This window comes from Phodopus roborovskii, unplaced genomic scaffold (assembly GCF_943737965.1).
Source record: "Phodopus roborovskii unplaced genomic scaffold, PHOROB, whole genome shotgun sequence".
Classification (NCBI taxonomy): Eukaryota; Metazoa; Chordata; class Mammalia; order Rodentia; family Cricetidae; genus Phodopus; species Phodopus roborovskii.
In genome coordinates this window covers 5,617,464-5,640,949 of record NW_026126567.1, presented here as the reverse complement: position 1 = coordinate 5,640,949, position 23,486 = coordinate 5,617,464, and the positions used below count along the sequence as shown (strand labels likewise).

General features: G+C 51.8%; 1 protein-coding gene across 1 annotated transcript in view; it reads right to left on the bottom strand.

Annotated features, from left to right (window-relative positions):
• St3gal1 (ST3 beta-galactoside alpha-2,3-sialyltransferase 1) overlaps positions 1-23,486 on the bottom strand; it is a 72,033-nt gene that overhangs the window by 4,115 nt on the left and 44,432 nt on the right. Inside the window, exons 3-8 of the mRNA XM_051202492.1 lie at positions 20,465-20,517; positions 6,588-7,433; positions 5,602-5,798; positions 3,706-3,885; positions 2,673-2,718; positions 969-1,088 (exon numbers count right to left, since the gene is read on the bottom strand). Coding sequence (XP_051058449.1) covers positions 969-1,088; positions 2,673-2,718; positions 3,706-3,885; positions 5,602-5,798; positions 6,588-6,893 — 849 coding nt within the window. The 5' untranslated portion in view covers positions 6,894-7,433; positions 20,465-20,517. The remainder of the gene's footprint in view (positions 1-968; positions 1,089-2,672; positions 2,719-3,705; positions 3,886-5,601; positions 5,799-6,587; positions 7,434-20,464; positions 20,518-23,486) is intronic.

Genomic DNA, 23,486 nt, shown 5'->3' with positions numbered 1-23,486 from the left:
CAACTGTCCCTCGTGTGGAGAGGAGGCCACAGGTCATGAACACGGAGGGTACACGACAGGTTTTCAACCCTTCCTTCAGAGGCTGGGGCCCACACACGCGTGACAGACACCAGTGGCTACGTCTTCTGCACCTAACAGTGTGCTCGCAAGTCAAATGCAGGCAGACCTTCTTGCCTCAGGTGCCACCTGGCAGGCACCGGGGACATACCCCTTAGGCTTCCACCCTTACTACACATGGCAGTCATCGACAGGATGTCACTTAGAGAGATGAGGATTGAATCCAGGGCGCCGAGGACACTGTGGACAGGCCACAGACCCGGGGCCTCTTACGAGGAGGGGGCATCCAAGTTGGGTCTGGACAGCTGGTGACCAGTACGGAGATACCCCGAGGAGCATGAAGGGAGGGCATGCCACCTAGCTGTGGGGTGGGGGACACACTGGAACTAGAGAGGGGCGTGCACAACAGAGCAGGGATTTTAGGTAGGACGGCAGAGAGGATGTGGGGTCAGGGTCTCGGAGGGTCCCACTCTGGCCTCACAGTTGGTGGGTAATGGAAGTCCCTTACGCCTGGTTAGCTTCCTAGAAATTTTGGTGAAGTGGGTCAGGGTGTGGCCAAGTATTGAATGTAGTTCCCCAGTGGCTCTAGCAAGCAATCTGAGGGTGGTAACTGTGGCCTTTGTAGCTCTTCCTGCCTAATCTGGTTAGAACCTACGCCTTCAGTTTGAGCTGAATCAGAGCCCAGCCACCCTCCCCGGAATGTTCCAGAATGCCCGCTCTTGAGAACAATACCATATTCCTGTCACTTTTCCACATACCTGGTGACACAGGTGCCAGAGACCCCTGGCGAGATGTGGTTAGAAACTTTCTCACCTACCCTGGACTCCCATGGAAACACGGGGCATGGGGGTGTGGGTGGATGGGTGGGTAGCCCTTGTCCTTGTAGCCTGCAGCAACACGGGCTGACATACCTCATCACAGACATGAATGGAGAAGATAACGGAGAGGATGCCCGTTGATGGGTACCGCCCATGGCCCTGAAGCCAGCTGTCAAAGACATACTTGATGAAGGCTGGGTGGTAGATCAGGATCTGCAGGGAGAATGGACTGGGTGAGTACAGCCAGTGAAGGACACAGAGCATCGAGTGGGTGCTATCCTGCCGTGGCTATAAGAACACGGTTGTGCAGAGCTCTGGCAAACTTCTCTGCATTTATGGACTTAGTGCTCGGGAGACTATAGGTATGTTGCACCGTTTCAAGGTAGGGCTGACGGAGGATGTTCTTCTGTATATATGTTTCTCTTACTGGTTGACGAATAAAAACACTGATTGGCCGGTAGCCAGGCAGGAAGATGTTTGGGGCTAGGAGACGAGGAGAATGCTGGGGAGAGAGACAGATGCTATGTAGACCACAAAGGAGTAACAGGTCCAGGCATTCCCCGGTAAGCCAGGACCATGTGGAAACACACAGATTAATAGAAACGGGTTAACAATTAAGACAGAGCTAGCCAACAAGAAGCCCTAGCCATCGGCCAACAGTTTTATAACTAGTATAGTGTCTGTGTGCTTATTTGGGGATAAAGGGCTGCGGGACCAGGTTGCGAAGAAACTCCGGCAATATAGAGCTGAAGAGAGTTGTGGGCTAAGGGCAAGAATAAGCATAGTGCTGGGGGAAGCCTTGAAGTGGGCAGTGAGTGGTGTGGAAATAAATATCCTCTGGGGTCATAGAGTGTGGCCCATGGCTCCACAAGTGCTCTGGGAATCAGTGTGAGGAGTCACGGCAGTGTCACTCTGCATTGAAAACATACCCATGCCGTGCCTGGCATTGGCTGGAATCTCTGACGTAAGGTAAACTATATGCGTGTCTTTCTTCTGCCCTTACAAAGAAACCAAGGCTCAGAGAAACTAAGCAACATGTTCAGTGCTATACAGCCATGAAGATCTACCTCCCTGTGCCAGGCACAGCCTTGGCCTCGTTCCCTGTGACTACCTTGGGGACACTGAGGGGGGCTTAGGGGACAGCAAAGGGTATAGGCAGCCTTATGCTATTCCTTTGGGAAGGGCTGTATGAATGGGTTCACAGGTCTCTTCATTTCTCAGCTTTGCTTCAGGGCATTGGAGTCTTAGAAAAGAGACCCACCCTGCGGAGATTTCTATGGCTTCTTTCTGGGACTGTGTTGCCTGAGGCCAAGGGCAGGCAGCCTGTTGCAGGCACATGGGAACTTCATCTAGTCCTAGCATGATCTATGCTGTGGCGCTGGGCACAGCACTGGCCTCTCTGAGCCTCCTGAACTATGACAGTGTGCGCAAAGATCGAGGGTGGTAGGTTTTTCACAAATGCTCCTGTTTTTGCACATACCTGGGTCGGAGCAGTATAGTGGACCCTGGGAAGGAGCCTGGCATTGGAAAGCTCTCAGGGGCTTGTGAGTGCTGCATGGCTGGTCTACCCTGCATTGGCTGTAGTCGGTTTGGGTACTCCTGAAGAGCCACACCTGTGGCAACTTCCCAGGTGGTAGGGCTGTTCGGAAGACCCACTTTGAGGACCTGTCCTTGTCAGTGCAGTTTCAGGGGTGCCAGGGATTGGGCACTCTGTGTAGCTAGCTCAGTGCCACCCTCACACCATCAGATCTTGAAACAGAAGTCACCAGAGGTAGAGGGTCCTAAGCTGCCACTTACCTTGTCTTGTTTCACTTTGATCTTCGGGGGTACGGGGACGTAGGTGCTGCGGATCAGGAAAGAGAAAGGATTGAATGTGGACAGGGAGCCACCTGGGTGTCACAAGCTCTGGGGAGTGACAGCCACGGTGAGGGTAGGGAGGTTTAGGCTCTCAGAAGCCACCTTCCTGCCAGAGCACAGCTCCTGCAGTAGCTCCAGAGTGGCACCAGGGGGCAACCCTGGCTGATGTAGGCCAGAATGGGGACCTACTCCAAGCCTTCCTTTCAGGGGCCCAGGGTTATTTGTCCCCACCTCTGTCCATTAGAGGGGGGCTCAGGCTGGTGATGGGGAACTGACCGGGGTGGCCTGAGGCTGTCCCCAGCTCATGCAAGCAGACATGAGCTACAGCATCAAGGTGTAAAATCCACTACTCATGGAACGGAACGTAACTGGTGTAATTCAGGCTCTTCATGTTTCTGGACACCAGGGGAGCACTTTGAGCCAGCTGCCTGGTCCAGCCTCTTGTTGAGCCCTCCTTCACACTCTGTCCCCTGGAGGCATGGAGTTCCTGGAACCCGTGATTCTTGGCTCTGGCTCTGCTCCCGAGAGACCTGGTCTAGGACCAGGAGTTATGTGGACATCTGGAAATGGAAGCCACTCCCCTTCGAGCAAAGTCAGGGACTGAGGAATTGGACCCAGATGGTTGCATGGGCTCTGGGTCAAGTTTCGGTGCTGGGCAAGTGGTTTGGCCCAGCCGTGGTCGCTCCCTGGAGCTCAGAGCTAATGAGAAGCACTGCTGTGTGCACCAAACGAGATGCCAAAGTTGCAAATGATAGGCGCTCTGCCTGGGGAGCAGATGGCAGCACTTACACCTGGAGAGCCAATGTTGACTTACGCACGAAGAAAGTGCTCAGCAGCCCTGCCTCTTCTGTGCCACAGTCTAATAGTAAAGGGCTCTCCTCAGCACCGAGGGCGGCCACCTATGCACCAGGAGGCATGGGGGAAGGGCAGGAGTGAGACAGAAGGGCACAGAGCAGTCAGCAGAGAAACTCACTGAGTGATGGTGCCTGTGGTAGTGGCACTGACCACCCACTGCAGGTCGGTGGTCTTGAAAGGGACCAGGATCATGCTGACATTCTCTCCCAGCTCCCGGAAGCTCTCAGGATACATGAGGTGGTGGGTGGTCCTGCTCCCAACATCTGCCTCAAAGCCCACTGTGGGTGCCCTGTTCATCCTGGGGGGGGGAGAGGAAAATGGGGCACACGGTAAGAATGCGGCAGTTAGAGTCACCTGTGTGGGAACCACAGGTGAGCTTCTTCGTTACCCGGGCCTCAGTTTCTCCATGTGAACAATGGGCTCATTCTAGACACAGGCCAGACAAACCTGGTAGAGCAGGCTTAAGAAGCCGCACCAGGAGGATGGCAAATTCAAGGCCAGCCTGAGAAACTCAGGAGAACGTGGCCTGCCTAGCATGCGCAAGGCCAAGTTGCATCCCTAGTTCAGCAACAGGTAGGCCAAGGCTTCTTTGTCTTTTTAAAAGATTTATTATGTATAGTGTTCGGCCTGCATGTATGCCTGCTGCCAGGAGAGGGCACCAGATTTCATTGCAGATGGTTGTGAGCCACCCTGTGATTGCTGAGAATTGAAATCAGGACCTCTGGAAGAGTGCTCTTAATTTTTTCATTAACCCTCCAGGACCCCCCCCCTTTTTAAATAAAAGCAAGTGGGTATGGGTTTTGCCCTCTAGTAATTGACCACCTGTGTAATCGCACCTACTAGGTGCAACTTTTTAATGATCCAGAACCCAGACAAGCTGTTTACCAAGCTACATCTTTGAACTCAGGACAGCCTGACCCCAAACCTGACTTTTCCTCTCATTGTGGGCATTCCCGCTGATACTCGCTACACTGAGAGCCAGGGAAAGAGTCTATGGACATGAAGCCATCCATCCATCCAACAACATACCCATCTATCCATCCAACATCCATCCATCTATCCATCCATCCATCCACCTACCCATCTATCCATCCAACATCCATCCATCTATCCATCCATCCATCCACCTACCCATCTATCCATCCAACATCCATCCATCCATCCATCAAACATCCATCCAACAACATACCCATCTATCCATCCAACATCCATCCATCTATCCATCCATCCATCCACCTACCCATCTATCCATCCATCCAACATCCATACATCCATCCAACAACATACCCATCTATCCATCCAACATCCATCCATCTATCCATCCATCCATCCACCTACCCATCCATCCATCCAACATCCATCCATCTATCCATCCATCCATCCAACAACATACCCACCTACCCATCTATCCATCCAATATCCATCCACCCATCCATCAAACATCCATCCATCTACCCATCTATCCATCCATCCAACATCCATCCACCTACCCATCCATCCATCCATCCAACATCCATCCATCCATCCATCCATCCATCCACCTACCCATCCATCCTCTTACCCATCCATCTACCTACCCATCCATCCATCCATCCACCCATCCACCTAACCTTCCATCCATCCATCTATCCTGGGGATACGGAATCCCACCTCTAATTATGCTCTGTGCCCCAGAACACTTCTGAGTATAGATTATGAAAAACTCAAGGGAGACATGGTGTTTTTTTTTTTTTTTTTTTTTTTTTTCCTTAGATGCCAATTCCACTCTGGGACAGAGGCAGCAACGCTGACATTAAAAGCTTCTGGTTCACAGCTATGCCTTAGGTACTTGGGAATCTCTAGCCAAGGCTTTCTCATTGCATGCCACCTTGCTAGGGAAAGATGGGGGAACTGAGGCACAGAGGTCAGTTAGCACGAGGGCCCCGGGCCTGGAATCTTGTCCTTCTGAGCTGAGCCATGGCATTTCACACACCTCTGAGGTTCCCTGGGCTTGGGATAAGGGTCCAGTGCTAACCTCACCACGAAGTCGTGGCTATCAATCTCGGGCCCATAGGAGGAGTCCTTCAGGTTCCCGGAGTTTCCCACGACGGCGCAGCGTCGGCAACCTCCCAACCTCTTGTTCAGCACAGGGTCCACATTCCCGGGCACCACACGAAACAGTTCCTTGATGGTGTCACTCAGGTTGTTAGGTTTCCTCTCCCGCTGGAGCCTCTGGGGTAGAGTACAGAGGGGATGGATGGTTAGCTTGGCTCCACTGCCTCTGGCTGGTCAGGCTGGCTCCCTGGCCACTACTAATAGTGAAGGCACAGATGGTTTAGTGACAGCGACCCCCATCCCGAGTCGGGAGACAGGAAGGAAGCTCATGTATCCACTCTACAGGTACTCTCTGGGTACCTACTGTGTGTGAGACAGGGCCTTTTGCTGACCTTCAGTTATGAGGACAGGGGCCAGGGCTAATTCCCAGGCACCGAGGATGACAATAATTACTGAATTTCTCATCCACATCACAGGCTAAGATCTAGTTTTGCTACGGGTGGCAGGTGAGACCAGCCTAGATTCAGGGTGCACCCTACAGCCAGGGCCACACGCCCTTCCCAGGAGAGGACACCAAAGACACAGGAAAACCATGGGATATGGGAGCAGAGATTGTGTGCTGCAGATGTAAGCCAAGGGGTGTCACAAACGGTCAGCAGCAGCAGCTACAGCAGGAAAAAGGCATGGGGGTAAGATCCCTTGGCCTCCGGGACTGTGCCATGTGATCGCTTCTGATGTCTTAACCCACCAGGTCAGTGGTGATTTGTTATGGGGGCCACAGGAGGGAAAGCAGTGGGGTTTTCCCTCTGACTTACACACAATAGATGCTCAATAAACAGTTGCTGACTGAAGGGGTGACTGAAAACCGTGATGTCTGAATGCTGCCGGATGATTGGTGGGTCCCTGGGTCCCTCAGACCTAGCATCTGTCTCCCGTCACCCTGCTCCCGGCCCCTGTTCTGCTCACCAGCCACCACTGGTAGGTGTCGTCTTCCATCAGGGCATTGTGGGCCGTCAGCAGCGGCTGCATGGTCTTGTTGAAGCGCTGGTCGAACCAGTACGAGACCTTGCCCTGGCTGATACAGTGTGTGCAGGTACAGGGCTGAGACTTGATGAGCCTGCGTAAGTTGTCCGAGAACCCCAGGACCATCTGCTTGGAGAACCAGGCAGTGGGCCCTCCGGTGCTTGAGTAGTTCAAGACGCAGGACGTGAGGAAGACGAGAAACAGGGAGAAGGTGAGACACTTGAGGGTCCTCTTCCTCGTGTTCATCATCTCAACCCTTTGCTGGGTCCTCTGTGTGTCACCAGGACGGTGGCAGAGAGGAGAGAGAGTGCACAGAGCTGAGCAGATAGGTCCCAGAGACAAAGGAGCAGCTAGCAGGAAGGGGAGGCCTCTGAGGCGGCCAGGGCGAAACCCGCCTGTTGGAGACGCGTCTAGGTCTGTGCTCTGGATATCTCTGTGTAGCGCATGAGTGTGGTCTATGAGATGCGATCTTGCTTATGCTGTCTTCCAGTTTGGTAAACGGGAGCGGTCCGCCTTTTTCTCAACCTCAAGCAAAGCAAAAATGTGGCCTTGGAAGAGCAATGCTCTCCCTCGTGCAAAAGGGATCAAGGTTTAATCCCCAGCCTGAGTGCTCCCCTGGAGGACCGGGAGAAGGGTCTTGGTGCAGGTTGTGGGGTGGCTGCTTGGCCGCCCTCCTCCAGAAAGTATGGCTCAGGACAGTCCTTAATTAGAGTGTTGTGTTTCCCAGGCTGTCACCAGGGATGGTAACTTAGAGGACATCTCCAAGAAGGTACAGAGGTTGATGAACATCTGTGTAGAAAAGGAGGAAGAAAAGAAGACACTTGGTGACCTTGATATGGAAACTGTACGTCTCTCCACACCTTTTCCAGAAGCCTCAGGGGCTTCCTGTGGGCTGTGACAGCATCTGCTTCTAGCCTGAACTCTGCCTCCCAATCCATCATGGCACTGCTGCGCCATGACGGCTCCCGCCACCTTAGACAGAGTCTCTCCGCCTGTCATGCTTTGCCCACTGCCATGAACCGATATACTCTGAAATCATGAGCCACAGTAAACCTGACCCCACTCAAGTTGTCCCTGGCAGGTACTCTGTCAGGAAAACAACAGCAACAGAAACCTGATGCAGGGGCTTGGAGCTCAGCAGCTCAGTCTCTCAATCACTGATTTCTGCCTCTTCAACTCTGAACCTACGCAATTTACATATGAGCAAGCGCCTGCAATGAGGGAAAATGGTTCAGGACCCAAGTCCCTTCCCCGGAGGAGTTTTGTTTCTTTGTTTTTGCAATGGGCATAGCCTCTCGATGTTGACGAACCTAATCCATCTCTCGATCCTTTCAATCATGTCTCCATTCAGCCCCTTGCTGTCCTGGGCTCTACATCCTGGGGATCAACACCCACTGCATGCAGGAGGTGGGTAGCTTCATCTCTACTTCATCTCCTGTCTTCACTGTACTTCAAATCCCATCTCCCAGGAATCCCCACCCTTCGAGCTTTGGCTGTTTCAACCTGGAGTTTGCAGCCACCTGGATACTTGGGAGAAAGGGTCAGACAGAGAGGCCCCGTTCTGTTCCAGTGCATTCCCCGTCTCTATAGACTGGGCAGGAAGAGGCGAAGAAACAGTTGGGGTCTCAACAGTCCCTCCCCTGTCCGGAAGACAGGAAGTAGCATCTCTTTTTATTATCTCTGTGTCACACAATTTTTCCCCATCCACCCTGACTCACAGCCCAGTGACTTTGGCCAAATCTTGTCTTTTTGTTTTGATTTGTTTTTTGAGACAGGGTTTCTCTGTGGCTTTGGAAGCTGTCTTGGAACTACTTCTTGTAGACTAGGTTGGCTTCAAACTCCCGAGTGCTGGCCAAATCTTGCCTTTCTTATCACTGAAAAGTAGACCCTCTCTAAGCCCCTGAGTTCTGACTCAGTGGCTTTATGTTGCAAAACCAGAAAGCAGAGAGTAAGACCCAGGCCAGTGGAAGGCCTCCAACATGCTACAGAGTAGAAGGCGCCTTTCCCAAACTGCTCTGCAGCCCTGTCCTGCTTACTGGGCACTTGGCGCCACCTATTCCTATTACAGAAGGTTTTCACGGGAATCTGGCCAACAGCTCCAAGAGTAAAATCAGTCATAAGCACAGCACAGTTCCTGCGTGCTGCGTGCTGTGTCCTTCACCTCTCTGATCCTTGCTTCCAGAGTGCAGGGAATAGAACAGTGCTCTCCAGGCCTGAGCGGAAAGAATGGCAGGCACAGAGGTGACCAGCTTAGGACAACTTCCTTCCTTCCTTCCTTCCTTCCTTCCTTCCTTCCTTCCTTCCTTTCTTTTTCTTTAAAGGAACAACATGTATTCCTTTCCCAACTGTTACAGTAAATCTACGTGGCAGAGACTGGTTTTAGCGGTTAGAAATAAAAAGTACAAATCTGGGGTTCGGCCATTAAAAGTTATTTACAACAATGGTAAGGAAAAAAAGACAACAAAAAGTTGTTTCACATTACAGACCTCCCTCCTGCCCCGACGCCTAACATATGATGTGTGAGACATAGCAAACAGTCAATCTGGGAGGGCAGTTACCAAGGGCTCCAAGGCCAATGCACTGAGCCTGTAGCTACTTTTGATACCCCAGGGCAGTGGTTCTCATCTGAGGGCCTCGACCCCCTTGGCAAACCCCTGTCTCCAAAAAGATTTACATTATGACGCATAATGGTAACAAAATTACAGTCATGAAGTAGCAACAAAAATAATTTTATGGTGGGGGGTGGTTTCCACAACATGAGGAGCTGTAGTAAAGAGCCGCGGTATTAGGGAGAATGAGGATCACTGGCCCAGGGGCTCCCTCACAGTGTTTCAGCTCCCACTTTCCACCTGCCTGTCCCTCTAGATCCTCTCTTCTTACGCTTGGGAGTACAGGTGCATTGCCCTTTAGAGCTTGCATGATCGACACCTCCATGAAGAGGCCATCAACCTCATGGCTCTGGGCAGCAGTGTTGGCTGAGGCCAATCTGTTCTTTGTGTTTTGCAATTCAGGGTCCCACTGCTACCTGTTAGAGCTCCGAGCAGCCCTGTGCACTAAACTATAACTAGAGCATAGCCTTTGTGGTCAGCTAGGCCTGGGTGTGAATGCTGAGCTTATCTTCCCTCGGTGAGAGACCATGGGTAAGTCAGTCTACCTCTCTGGGCTCAGGTCTGCTCCTTAAGACAGAGCGTTCATATTTCTTTAAGTATGTGCGTGTGCATGTGTGTTATTTTCTAAGGACCTATAGAAATTAAGAGCAGAGCTTCCCGGTATCTAACATGCATTAAAATAAGTCACAGATAATGGGGCTTGAGATTCAGTGGAGAAGCCTCTGATGCAGTTTACACACTAGGAAATGAACCATGAGCTTGAACCTGGGTCCCCATCATCAATTTCTCAGATCTGGGAATAAAAAGTCTAGACACCATGTCCCTCCCTTTCCCGTGTTTGGTACACCTACACTGTGCTAAGCAAGATGTTCCAGGAAGGAGATGCTGGCCTTGGAAATAGAGTCCCCTGAGCAAGATCTGGGGTTTCTGTGTTCTCACGCAGGGGTGTGTCCTACTTCTGCCTTTAATACCTCATTTGGAGAACCCATGGCCCAGTGAGTCAGAGCTGGAGCCTGCCCTAGCTCCTGCACCACCCACAGCCTGCAGCTGAGGTCTACTCAAGCTTCTTGCTGCTGACACTAGGTGACTCGCTTTCTCCTGAAGATGTCCCTTACCTACTACTTCCTGAGGGAACTTGGGAGACTGGAGATGTTCAGAAACCTTCCCCCCAAATTCTAGGATCCTGTAGTTAAAGTCAAAGTATGTGGTGGCCAGGGGCTAGGGAGGAATCTGCTTTCAAATGGCTCTGTCCAATCAAAGGTGTCACTACTGTATACCAACTCTGCTAAGAAATGCTTCTTGCTGACTTGGACGTCATTTCGGGTCACTGTCTACCATGGTGAGTGTCTATCCATCTCCAGTTAGGGAGGGCCTGAGCCTAAAATAATCTCATTTTGAGCTTTTCTTGCCAAGAGAGTTTTGCAGGCAACCAATGGCACCTGGGTAGACAGAAGAGAGAGGCCTTTCCTTTGCCCCCCCCCTTAGTGATGGAGGCCGCAGGTGGCTTTTGCAGTGGATTTTGGGGCCTGCCTTCCCTACTTAAAGCCTGATTTAAAGATAGATTTGTGTTCTGTGCTGGCTTCCTGAAGCTTCCTGGTCTCTGGGTTCCAGCCAACGCAGGTACTCTAAATACCCGAGGCCCCCCATTTCCTTAATTTTGCAAAGGACTGGCCTGTGAGGAACACTCATTTCCCCTCCCCATGCACTCAGATCGGATCCTCAGGGCTTGCCTTGGAGACGGATCCTTAGGACAACATGTCCAACCAAACCTGGCAGCCAGTGATCACATCCCTACTTACCCCTATGCTGGAAAGCCAACTAAATCCCCATTTTACCTTTACTTGGTCTGCCCATCCCAGACAGATCCACCACTTAACAGCCATGGAATAAACCTTCCAAAGGTGGAAGGAGGTGGCTGGGGAGACGGCTCAGAGGTAAAGGATGGTGGTCTGGATCTTAGAACCTTTATTAGCGCAAACCTACCCGCATGTAACCCCAGTTCTGAGGGATCTGATGGTGATACACACACACACTCTCACTCTCTCTCTCTCTCTCTCTCTCTCTCTCTCTCTCTCTCTCTCTCTCTCTCTCTCTCTCTCTCTCTCTCACTTCCTGTTCTGTGTCTCAGCAGCCATTAGGGACTTTCCCTTTGGAATGTCAAAAGTTAAACTGTTGGGTTTTGTTGTTGTTGTTGTTATTTTTTAGTTACAAAAAGTTACCAATTCACCTTCCTTCCTTCCTTAAGTTACATTTGTTAGGCATTCCGTCTTAGCAGTGAGGAAAGTAACTAATATGTGAAGTTCGGGCAGCCAGAGAGTCTCTTAGCAGTTTCCAGGAGCCCTGCTTTATAGAGGAGGAAGTTGGGCTCTGAGAGGCTGGCCTTCCCAAACCACATGGAGTTGGTGGGAACAAGCCTTTTAACGTATATCCTGTTATACAATGACATACAAGCCCTTATCTAAAGGAACTTGCTCTGGGTCAAGGCTAGGAAGGGCTGAGTTGGTTCCTGGGTCAGCCCTTTGGTGTTACACTGTCCTTCCTGTCCCCTGAAAGCCTGCAGTAGTCTTCTGAACATAGTTGACCTGGTGGTTCCAATAAGAATGTCCTCTCTGGGCTCTGGCATTTGAACACTCGGTCCCTAGTTGGTGGCACTCTCTGGGGAGGCTTAGGAGACACCTCCTTGCTGGAGGAAGTGTGTGTCTGGAGGTGGGCTCTGAGAGCTCAAGGCTTTGCCCTAATCCTGGATCACTGTCTCTCTGCTTTGCGTTTGTGATTCAAGACATAAGCCCCCGTTTCTCTTCTAGCTGCCATGCCTGTCGTGTGCTGCCTCTGCTCCATCGCCATGGACTTTAACCATCTAAAACTGTCCCCAAACACACCCTTCTTCTATAAGTTGCCTTGGTCATGGTGTTTTATCTCTGCAACAGAAAAGTAACGAACACACCTATGTGTCACCTTCACCGCCAGATAATGAAGCCAAAGACTGATGGCCCTTGTGTTGAATCTGCTGAGAGAGGGGTCAGGACCTCCCAGGAGGTCCCACTGAAGACTTAAATGACTCTGAAATGCCTGGCCAGTGACAGCTCAAGGAAGGTTCCTTGGAGCAGGTGGCTCTACAGACAGCTGAGGCTTGGTAGGGTTGAGGGATGAGAGGCAAGACTGAGGGCCCTCTCAGCCTGTGGTACTGCCAAAGGGACCAGTCAGGACTGGAGAGATGGTTTTCTTAGAGTGTCTGAGATGGTGGACACAGCCTAGCCATGAGAAGTTTGCATGTGCAGGTTTGAGATGAAGGCAAAGCGGGGGGAGGCACAGCCAGTGTGAAAGATTGGTCAGGGCTACAATGACACAGAAGGCTGGAATGTAGAGGGGATCCAGGGCACGCCACAGGAGGCCAGAGAGCAGTTTTTATCTCACCGAGGAAGTTTATCGCTTTTGGTGCCTTGGGTTCCCTGTCCCTTCCCAAACACCCTCACTCATCTCCATAACCAGGAGGTTCTGGCAGATGGGAGACCCCCTGGCTACACTTTTTTTCCGAGTCTCCTTCTTGACTCTCCCACCTGTCCCCTTGCTGGGAGGGTGGGGAGCAAAGGCTTCATTGAAACACTGATAACACTTCAGGACGGTTTTTACTCTCCGCTGCAGCCTGATTAAGCAGGATTAGAGTCACATGGGGCAGCAGCGGTCAGGTTATGTTTTCATATTCTCAGCAGCACAAAAGGAATTTAAGCCCATAAATCTTCTTATGTGGATGGAAGGGTGCTCAACCTGGTGCCTGACAATGCAAAACCAGCACGAGGGGCGAAGAAACAGAGTGGGAACTGGAGGGGCCCCGCTGGCTGGGTACCCGGGCACACAGGTCCGCCCAGGGTGTCCCCGATCCGCATGGTGCAGCAACCAGAGCACAGGAAAGCTGCTTATCCTCCACCCCACCACAGTGGCCCTGCTGGCTGCTGCTTTTAAGGAGCTCATGTGAGTGAGAAGTGGCAGCCAGGCTGTTGGGAGTTAAGGTTCCGAAAGCTGACATGTGACAGACACCAAGAGGGTCCTTTCTGCATACCTTAAATTCCAATTGTAAGAACTTGGAAGGTTCCAGAAGAGGCTGGGATTACCTCTAGTGGGTCCAGGACTATGATCTAGAGCCCAGCACGCACCAGCAACTGCCTGTGAGAGCCCCCTAGACAGGTAGGGCTCAGCCATGTCCCTGTGTGCAGCGGGGTCTTAGATGAAGCTGCCTAAGCCACTGAGGTGAACAAAAGCTCATCGGGAAGAGTCACTCTTTCACGTGACAGCTTACCACACCCAAGATGCCTATTGGCATCCCTCCCAACCTCAGGAAACGAAGGCAGGGAATTGCTAAGCAATCTTCTTGGAGGTCCCAGGTACCAAGCTGGAGTAGAGGCCTAAGGGCCAGCACTCAAAAAGCACCAGAGGCTGGATAGTCCTCCTGAAGCCTGGGGTGAAGACAGGAAGTAGCAGGTGGCCTGCAAGGCAGTGTGGGCAGGCAGGCGTAGCAAGCAGGAAACAGTGATGACTAGTGGACCACAGAATGTGTTTCCAGACCCTGTAGTCTGGGTCACCACAGCCAAGAGAGAAATGCTATTGTTAGTTCCTCCCTATGTGCACCTTTGTGGGAGGAGCCTGAACACAGTCATGCAGCCTCGTGCTTGGGAGGGACCACACAGGGATCTGTTTCCGGTATGGAGCCTGCTCTCTTGGGTGGCTCTGCAAACTGCAGCCTTGCAGCTCAGAGCTAATTTTTCTTTGTATACCGGAGACATGAAGATAGGAAGGCCTGAGGATATAATTCATTGCCACATTGTGAGTGACATGACGCCAGTAAAAGCCAGACATAAGTCCTGGGCCATGCTGCCCATGCCTGTGATGGAATTCATATGCTGGGGGCCAGAGGCACCCTGATAGTACCGTGCTACCTGATGGGTCCGTGTGGTCACAGAGGTGCCTCCTCATCAGTCATTGCATGCCACAGGGCTTCAGGGCTCAGGAGAACTCACTAGGAGATCAGCTTCAGGACCACAGTCTGCCACTCCTCCCCATGCATGACACAATGTAGCAACACCTCAGAGTGGGAAAATGCAGGCCAGGTCTGCAGAAGGTGTCAGCCTGCCTGCCCCTTCTCTGGTCCCCTGTGCACGTCTGTGTTCTTTCTGAGTGGCCCAGCAGCTTTAATCCACATCCTCTGATCAGCCCATCAATTGTCCCCTTTACCCCATAGGAAAACAAAGCCCAGAAAGGGAAGTTACTGGCCCCAGGGTGGAACATTTTATAAGAGTCAAGCTAAAAGGCTACCTCAGCAGAGGAGCTGCAAAGCCCAAGCTCTTCCTGCTGGCTTCTGCCTCTCAGATCTTGTGCCGTGTCCCTCCTCAGAGTCCGCATGGGAAGGTGAGGGTCATCCCACCCACTCCTGTGATGACATCACTCCAAAGTGATGACAGACGCTACACACCTGATTGAGGAGGCATGCATGGAGGAGAGAGGTGTCCTGAGCTAGTACCAGCAATGGCTGGAGGTCCAGGGAGAGCCGACCCGGCCAGCTGGCAGGGGGGTGTTCAATAGAGACATTCCCACCCACCCACCCCACCGTGTTCTGAGTGTGGAGGAGGGGTCAGAGGATTGGAATGTGCGGCTCCCACTGCCTATCAAAGGGCCTCTGTGTGGGGAGTGCAGTTTACCAGCATCACATTTTGGCCCAATTGCTTTAAAATAGTCAGGTGTCCTTTTATTTCCTCCTGGCACCAGTGGTGAGAGGCCACTCTGGAAAAGCCTGCCAGCTCCCTTTGGCTCTCAGAGAGATGCCAGGGTTGGCGGGCAGGAGGGTACACATGTCCCAGGGTGGGGAGACACACACACGATGGGGCTGGACACCTCAGCCTGAACCCGGCTCTCAGGCATGGCCAGTCAGTGCCCTCTGCAAGGCCTCTCCAACACAGTGCCTCATCCAGACACTCTGAGGTACAAATCTTTCCCCTGAGAACACTACCATGGGCACGGGGCCGGGGGGAGCACAGCTATGTGAGGAAGGGGCATTGCCGGTCTGTGTGCAATGCGGCACAGATCTAAATAGGGGCAGTCCTTAACATTCACTGTGCTCCACTGTATTGATCTCTGTCACCCTCCCTATCTTCACCCATCCTTCCTTCTGTCAAGGAATAAACGGACAGATGGAAAAACCAGACTTTGAAATTTTCAAGCGCAGGAGAGAGAGAGAGAGAGAGAGAGAGAGAGAGAGAGAGAGAGAGAGAGTCATATACACTGGAGTTCAGATCAAACATTATTCTCAGTGGAGAGAATGAATAATCAAACCCTGTAAGGGTGAATTATGGAGTGAACTGGCTTTTCCTGTGAGTGCGGATAGTGACCATTTACTAGGTCCACAGTATGTGCCTGCATAGCTCTCCAGCTGGGCAGCAGGGGCTTCCTTCTGCCTGGTCCAGAGGTCCCATGTCCTCTGCCAGGATCTGGAATCACCTGCAGCCTGACTGGTCAATTCCCACACATAAAACAACCTCCTGAGCTGTTATTTGCTCAAAATGGTCCACACCTGGATTCAATCCCAGCCCACATCACAGTTACAAGATCCCACCCTAGTGACTCCCTGCGCTGCAACAGTGACTACCCTGGCTACATATACCATCAGTGCAATAGTGGCATCACAGACATGGGGTAACCAATCGATTCCTGATTGGATGTGGGGCCCACTCCACAGATCAGAACTGATACTTGGTCAAGGACCCACGGCTGGGGAAGCCATAGGCCCAAGAAGAGAACTTATTGTTGTTATTTTGCTAAATAGACATAGTATCAAACTACTTTGTAACTACCTGTTTTATAGCAGTAGGTTAGTGTATCCATGGCTAGGGAAGCCATAGGCCCCAGAAGAGAACTTGTTGTTGTTATTTTGCTAAATAGACATAGTATCAAACTACTTTGTAACTACCTGTTTTATAGCAGTAGGTTAGTGTATCACTCAACCTTCACCAGAGAAGCTTCATTTTGCACTGGATGGTGGTAAATACAGAGAGACTCACAACTGGTCAGGCACAGAGAATGAATGATGGTGGAATGTTTGTCTACATCACACATTTACATGCAACATCTACATAATTGTACCTCCTCCCTTCACGGATGAGGGATGTTGCAAAAGAGGGGATGGAAAAAACACTGTAAGAGATAGAGGTCATGGAAGACGGGAGAAACGGGAGACAAGACCACCACACACACGAATTCACACTGGCTGTCTGCACAGAATCAAGCCCAACATTGCAGGGAGAGAGAGGGGGAGAGAGAGAGAGAGAGAGCACATTTACTAACAAGGCCCTATCTTCACCTGAGAGCTACTGGCACGTGGTGGTTGCTGGGGCGGGAGAGCCCATTTTCTTCAAGGTTATGACCTCTGGTAGGTTGACCACGCTTTAGCGGTTGGCCTCACACCCATCCACATGAAGGCAACACTAATTCAACATAGTCAAACTTTTGAAGACGTAAAAAGAGGACATTAAATCGGGAGAGGGGCATGGTGGGGAGGTCTTAGAAGAGTTAGAGGGCAGTGGCAAAATATGTTATACACATGCATTAAATTCGCAAAGAATAAGTACGTTTAAAAACTGGTTGCTTTAACATGCCTTGGATTCCCATGACGGTATTAATTAGTTTCATCATTACAAAAGCATTTGCTATGGCTCCACCACGTCTCTGCAGTGATAACTATGTATTGGGATTACTGGTACATAAAAGGCCTTGCCCTGGGAATTTTTTTTTTTTTTTTTTTTTTTTTTTTTTTTTTGTCATCAGGAAGATACGTAGCAACTAAGAAACATAAAAAAATAAATTTCACTGAAGCTGGTCCTGTCCCTGCACTTTTACCACTTTCTAGAGTCACAGCAGACCCAGGGGACTCCTCAAGAAAACAGGCTCGGGGACGTGCACAGTCTGCTTGCCCTACCCAGTGGCTCCTCCCTGACAGGTTGCTCCTCCATTCGAATCAGGACTTTGGGTCGGACAAACGACAGCTTCTTGGACACGCTGTCCCTACAACCCTTGCATCTTCTCCGCCTCCGTGTTCTTGACCACACAGTGACCGGCACACATAAAGGGTTATTGTGCAAAGCAGAAAGGGTGGGCCTGAAGCTAAGCCTCCCCCTCCCCCTCCCCCTTTCTGCCCTTCCTCCAGGTCTGACTTTCTTTGTCCCCGCTGGGATCCAAGAGTGACCCGGAATGCCTTTAACAATCACCTGGACAGCCGGCACCATCTGCATTTTACAAATGAGGAAACCGAGGCTGTGATTCATTTAGTGAAGTTTAGTTACTCTCTGCCTAGTAACAGTTTTCCCAACGCCGCCATGCTTGGAAGCTTTCCTTCCCTTCTCTTGGGTTCTCAGGAGCTGTGCTGACACTCCTACAAAGCCAGGCTGGAAAGCTTTGCACCTTTGCTGCAAAATGGTGGCACTCTGCATCTGTTCCTGTCTCATGCTACATCCTCCTGCAGGTTCAAGCCTTGGTCCTGGCCTGTACTTGACTCTCGGAACTTAGGAAACATAAGACTGGAACTCTATGTCCTCTGAAGGCTCAAGGAAGTGGGGATCGGGTAATGCATTTGCTCACGAGTGGGACAAAAATCACATCTTGTATGATGCACCACCATTATTCTTCTACCTACATGTCCAACTATTTTTACACACTCCAGGTGACATTTTGGTGACAGAGCAGATCTCTGTCCCTGGCTCCTCCCAGCTGGAGCATCCCTGGTCTCCAGCTCCACAGAGTCTTTTGGGGATGGTTGTGTTTTTGTCTAGAAGGCACCTGAAGCAAAATCGACCTGACTGACAAAGACAAAATTAACAGTATCAACAGGACCACGGTAAGCTGATGGATTCCAGGCAGAAACTGGGGAAGGAAACACACAAGATGTGAGGGGGGCATTTCTAAACCTTTACATTTGAGACTGCAAGAATGAATTAGCTGAGAACTCTCTGGAGTTTGCCCAGTGGGGAAATCTGTTAGGATGAAGGTTCCCACAAAGAACTTCCTGTCAGAGACACCTTTGTCCTGCCCCCATTCAACTGTCCCCTGCCACAGTCCAATACAGCAGGAACTTGGGGATGACAGACAGGGGAAAACAGAGTGGAGTGGTGGCTCTGACGGTAGCGGGTGGAGAAGTGAACACACAGAGAGGCAAGCTGGGGGAGGGCAATGGGTACCGCGTGCATTCCCTGCCTCCCGGCCTTTGCACCTACTGCTGGCCACACAGCGGTCCTCTTACTCCAGGGTCTGTTAGGAGGGCATGTACAGTGTCTGACTCCATGCTGGAGCCCTGTACCGGGTTCCTGAACTTCATGAGGATCTGTTTCATATCAGGCATATGGAGCGGGACACTCGACGCTGCTCAGTGCAGCAGGCTCAATGGCAGAGCCAAAGCCTGGCCCTTGGAGGGTGCAGCAGGGCTGGGTTGCATCCATCCAGGGCGGGAGTCTCGTTCAGTTCCTTTATGAGATATGTGCAGGCACTCCAAGCCTGGATCCAGGCAGAATGGCTTTCTGATTGTTCTTTTTCCAGCTGAATGACATTCAGTTCATGCAAGGTTTAATAAGTCCTTCTGGGGCCCCAGGAAAGAACTACTCAACTGTTCCCACAAATGAGTTTCAGCCTCTGCATCCCCAGGCCCTGGAGTGTCTGGGGATACAAGGCTGGTCCAAAGCTCCAGCCTGGAAGCCCTGGGCAGTGTTAGGGTTTGCAGTTCTCAGGTTTTCTATGCTAAGAGCCAGAAACTTGGAAACAAAAGGGGATTGCTGCCAGGGAACTCCCCCCCCCTCAATTGCTACTCACCTCAGAGACAAGCATGTCACATTTCAGGGTCAGAGAAACACTCCAATGCCCCCCCCCAGGTTCACAGAGGGGATGCAACTACCCCACGGCCAGCACTGCAACAGTGGCCCAGCCTTGCTTTCTGAATGGAGGTCCTGCCCGCGTGACATCATGGGCTTGAGAGAGCAATGGGCAGAGGGCTCACAGTCCTGTCTGTGAAATGCCTTTTGAGAATAGACGCAAAGCCGCAAAATGAACCAATTTCAAATCATTGCTGAGTGCGGTGGGCTAAGGATGAGCAAACGGCTTCCTGTTAGAGACACCTTTGCCCTGCCCCATTCAATTGTCTTGTTCCCTCCCAGTCCTATAGGCACTTGGAGAAGACGGAGGGAGACAGAGAGGAGTGGTGGCTGTTATTGGGAGGGTAGAGGGGGGCGCACACCTTAGTGTCCCCGGTGTGAAGGCAGCGAGTGTCACTATGCCCAGCTCTTGGGAAATGCCAATGCAGAAACCAACGTCAGGTCTTCACATGTGTGAGACAGGACTTTGTTGAGCTGAATGAGCCCTCAGGGAATTTGTGCCTTTGCCCAAAGGCCCTTAAAGTCACCTCACCTTGCAGTCACCCCTCCTGCCTCAACCGCGAGATGACACTGCACGGGGCTCAGGTTACTTGTTTTCCTGTGTGTCCCCTGCTGACCTGGGGATTGGAGCTCACTGTCTGCCTTGCCCAGGGCCCCCAGTTGAGAACAGTGACTTGGGACAATGGGGAACACTCAGGGCCTGGAAGCAGGTTTTTTTCTCCCTCCCTCCCTCACAAGGGGTGGGAGATCTGTCTTCTTAGGTGTTGAGACCCTCATGGGAGGGAGAGGAGAAGCCTGTCAGACAGCAGCGTCCACCTGGGAAAAGCTGGCCGAGATTGACCCCGGAGTTTGCCGTTTCTGTTTGACTCCGGCTGAGCAAATTATGGGTTCCAGGGAGGGACTTCCTCTGGGTTTGCAAAACCAAACAACCAAAAATAGCCAGGTGGTGTAACTGTCCGACCATCCAAGACCGTGTCACTGGAGGGTGAGGTGAGTCTGTGGGCACCTCTGTGGCTGAGGCAGGCAGGGTGTGATACAGGTGTGAGGAGGCGCCTGGCTCCTCTGGTGCTCATTGCTCGGCTTCCTAGAGAGCTGGGCCCTCACGGGACTTCTTTGGGAAGTGGATACACTCCTGTCACCCAGGACTCATTCTGTAAGCCAGGGCCCTGGAGCTTGGGAGCCCCCTTCTCGGCTCAAGGCCCCATAGCTCTTTCTGTGTGAAGTCAGCAGATGATAAACACCACAGCTCAGCCTTTAGTGGAGACAGACAACACAGCCCAGTTTCTAGAGACAAGGAAAATGGGGTTCTTACCTGCTGTGCCGCGTCAGCAGTTCCTTAACCTCTCTGAGCCCCAGTTTCTTCATCTGGAAAACAAAAACAATGGCTCAGCTGCTTCCCGAAGTTCACCCAGCTCAGCCTTGCTCGGCAAACATGAACTCCTACAGTGGATCGACCGCCTGGTTAACTGTTCGGTGCTGGGGAAGAACACCCAAGTGCGTGAAACAACACAGGTTAGAACAAGAGAGCTATTTCCAGTCCTGGTCAAAACTGGAGCAGCAAAGCTCCAGAGACCAGGCCCTAAGACCACGTTCAGTTCCAGAGCTTTAGATGTGGAGCATCTGCCCCACAGCCTGAACAACTGGGGTGCTGGCAAGTGGGCTCCTCCCACTCCTGGGGGGTGAATAGGGCTGGAAGCAGGCATGGAAACAGGGAATAGCCCTCTACTCTGGGCCCACGAATAGGGGCTGAGCCCAGCACACATCTCAACCACAGGGCAGTAGCTGCCTCATAGAGAAGGGACAGCAGGAAGAATGTGAAACTTTAGGGACCATGAGGAGAGAGCCTGGACTGGAGCGCAGGTCCTAGGAGCCATGACCTCGCTGGCCCAGGCCACTGCTGCAAGTTGCTGCAAGGGTCCCAGGAATGGGGTTCAGAGACAGGCTGTCGTTTTGGTTGAGAGATTTATTGAGTGAGTTCTTAGCAGCACAGGATGGGGGAGGAGCTCTAACAGGCTTCAGAGGCGGGGTGGGGGGTGGGGGGGAGGGTTACCCTGCCTGGTAGCTGATAAGTAGCCCCATTGTATGTGCCTTTATCCAGGCTGTCTCTGAATCCCAGGCAACAGAGGAAGGCAGACAGTCTGCCCTAGAGTTCGTGGGCGTCCATCACATGGGACATGAGACATGCAGACCGGTCTGCTTAAGAGTCTTAGCAATCTTCTTTTAAGGAAGAGAGAACTGGAGCAGACTTTCTGTTCCCGTGACTATCAGTGCCTATTACTTCCCCATAGCAGTGAGGATCAGAGTCAGCTGAGTGTGGAGGCTGCGAGCATCACATGGCCTGAAAGGCCCCTGACCCAACTTCACACTCACAGGTCATACTGGGGCATGAGGCAGAAAGGAGCTCTGGCTCCAGAACATTCGCCTGTGGGCAAGAAACAGAAAGCCAGGTAGTGTGTAGAGAGAAGAAGTTGAATCTGAGAACGAGGGGGGCCTGACGGTCGGCTGAGCGTATGCATGTCCCCTGCCGGTTGGCTGAGCGTATGTCCTAAGTCCCGAGAAAGGTAGAACATCACCAAACACCAGGTGTGGCGAACAATTGCACCTGCCTGTGGGGAAATGGAAGCACTTGTCCCTCACAGCTCTCTCCTCCCCACACAGACGCAGAACTCCCGTGCTGCAAACAGAACTTTCCCCTGCGCACTGTAGGTGCCCTGACCCTGGGTGTGGGTGGTGCGTGACTTCCTCCTGTGCTTAGCCCATCCCCTGGCGTGGGTATATAAGCCCATCACTCTCTGTAATAAACGGTGGCGGCACCTTCTTCTTAACTTCTCATGGTGGTCTGTTAAGTGTTTCAATCCCGACACCCTCCGCCAATCTCGGTCCCAGGCCGTGCAGGCGCGACACCTGCCTGGGCCTATTTCTCTTGCCAGGTGGAGAAGAACTTCCTGAGAGGCCAGGGCCCTCCTCCTTTTTTTTTTTTTTTTTTTTTTTTTAAAACCAGGATGCTTCTGTGGCCTTTGAACCTGGGTTAGCTATCAAGAGTGGATAACCCAGACAGAGCCAGGATGCTCATGTTACAAGTGTGCTGTAGGGCAGGCACTGCCCATGGGACCAGATGCCCGGGGCTGACACTCGATGGCTCCACTCCTCCCTGTCACCTGCAGGTGGCTGCCCCTCAGCTTCCCCATCCATAAAGAATGACAATAATGACTATCCCCTTAAGCTGCTGGGATGATTCAGAGACCAAAATAAAGACAGTACCTAAGATGTGTATTATGAATGTTTTCTAAAAGCTGGGACACCATTTTCATTACCGTCATTGTCATGACCACAACCAACACCACCACTACCATCATCAGAAGCGTTACTACTGTGCCGTGCACACAACGATCCCCTGCCACCTCCTCATCACTGCCGCCACATCACCAGAAATATCACCGCTATCATCAAAAACATCAGCACTGTCATGATGATGATGATCATCACAAACATGACATCACCACCACCACGGTCATGATCACAAAGAACACCGTACCGGCGGCATGTTCCCCTCAGTTTCTTTTCTGATGCTACGATCCAATACCCCAAGCGAGCGAAGCAACCTAAGGGATGCAGGTTTTGTCTTATCGGGGGAACTGACCACAGCCCATCACCGAGAGGAAGTCAAGGCAGGAGAAAATTGAAGGGTCTGGTGACACCACAGCCAGTCAAGAGCAGAGAGCAACAGATGAATGGATGCGTGCCTGTGCTCAGCTCAGCTTCTCCAATCTTAAAAAGTCCAGCATCCCGGTCACGGGCAACAGACAGTCCCTTCCCCCATCTTCTCACTGCTATCTAGCCTTGCCGGTTTGGTCATGCACTCTCTCTCTCTCTCTGTCTCTCTCTCTTCCTCCCTTTTGCCCCTCTCTCTTGGTCTCCTCTTTTCCCACCCCTCACAATCTAGTTCATGGTCCCTCGTGCTAGCCATGTTTAGTCTATTATTGTCTCTCGTTACTTGGACTCTTCCAGATGCCTCTAGCTGTGCCGTTCCCCCCCCCCTATATACAATAAACTCCTTCTCTTCAACCACATCTTGGAGTGGCATGTCCTCACTTTACACAGCTGGCGCCTGGACGAAAATGAGGACATGACGGCTTCTAGGTGTGCTCGAGGAGAAGGTGTTCACTGTAGCTATGAAGAAGGGCACAGCCAGAGTCATCTGGGGGACAGCAGACTGAGCATGGCCAGCAGAGCAGACTGGACCATGAGAGGAGAGAGGGAGCAAGAGCAAGAAGGTAAGAAGAGGGAGACAAAAGAGGACCAACAGGCCAAGAGGATCAAGAGTGGGCATAGCC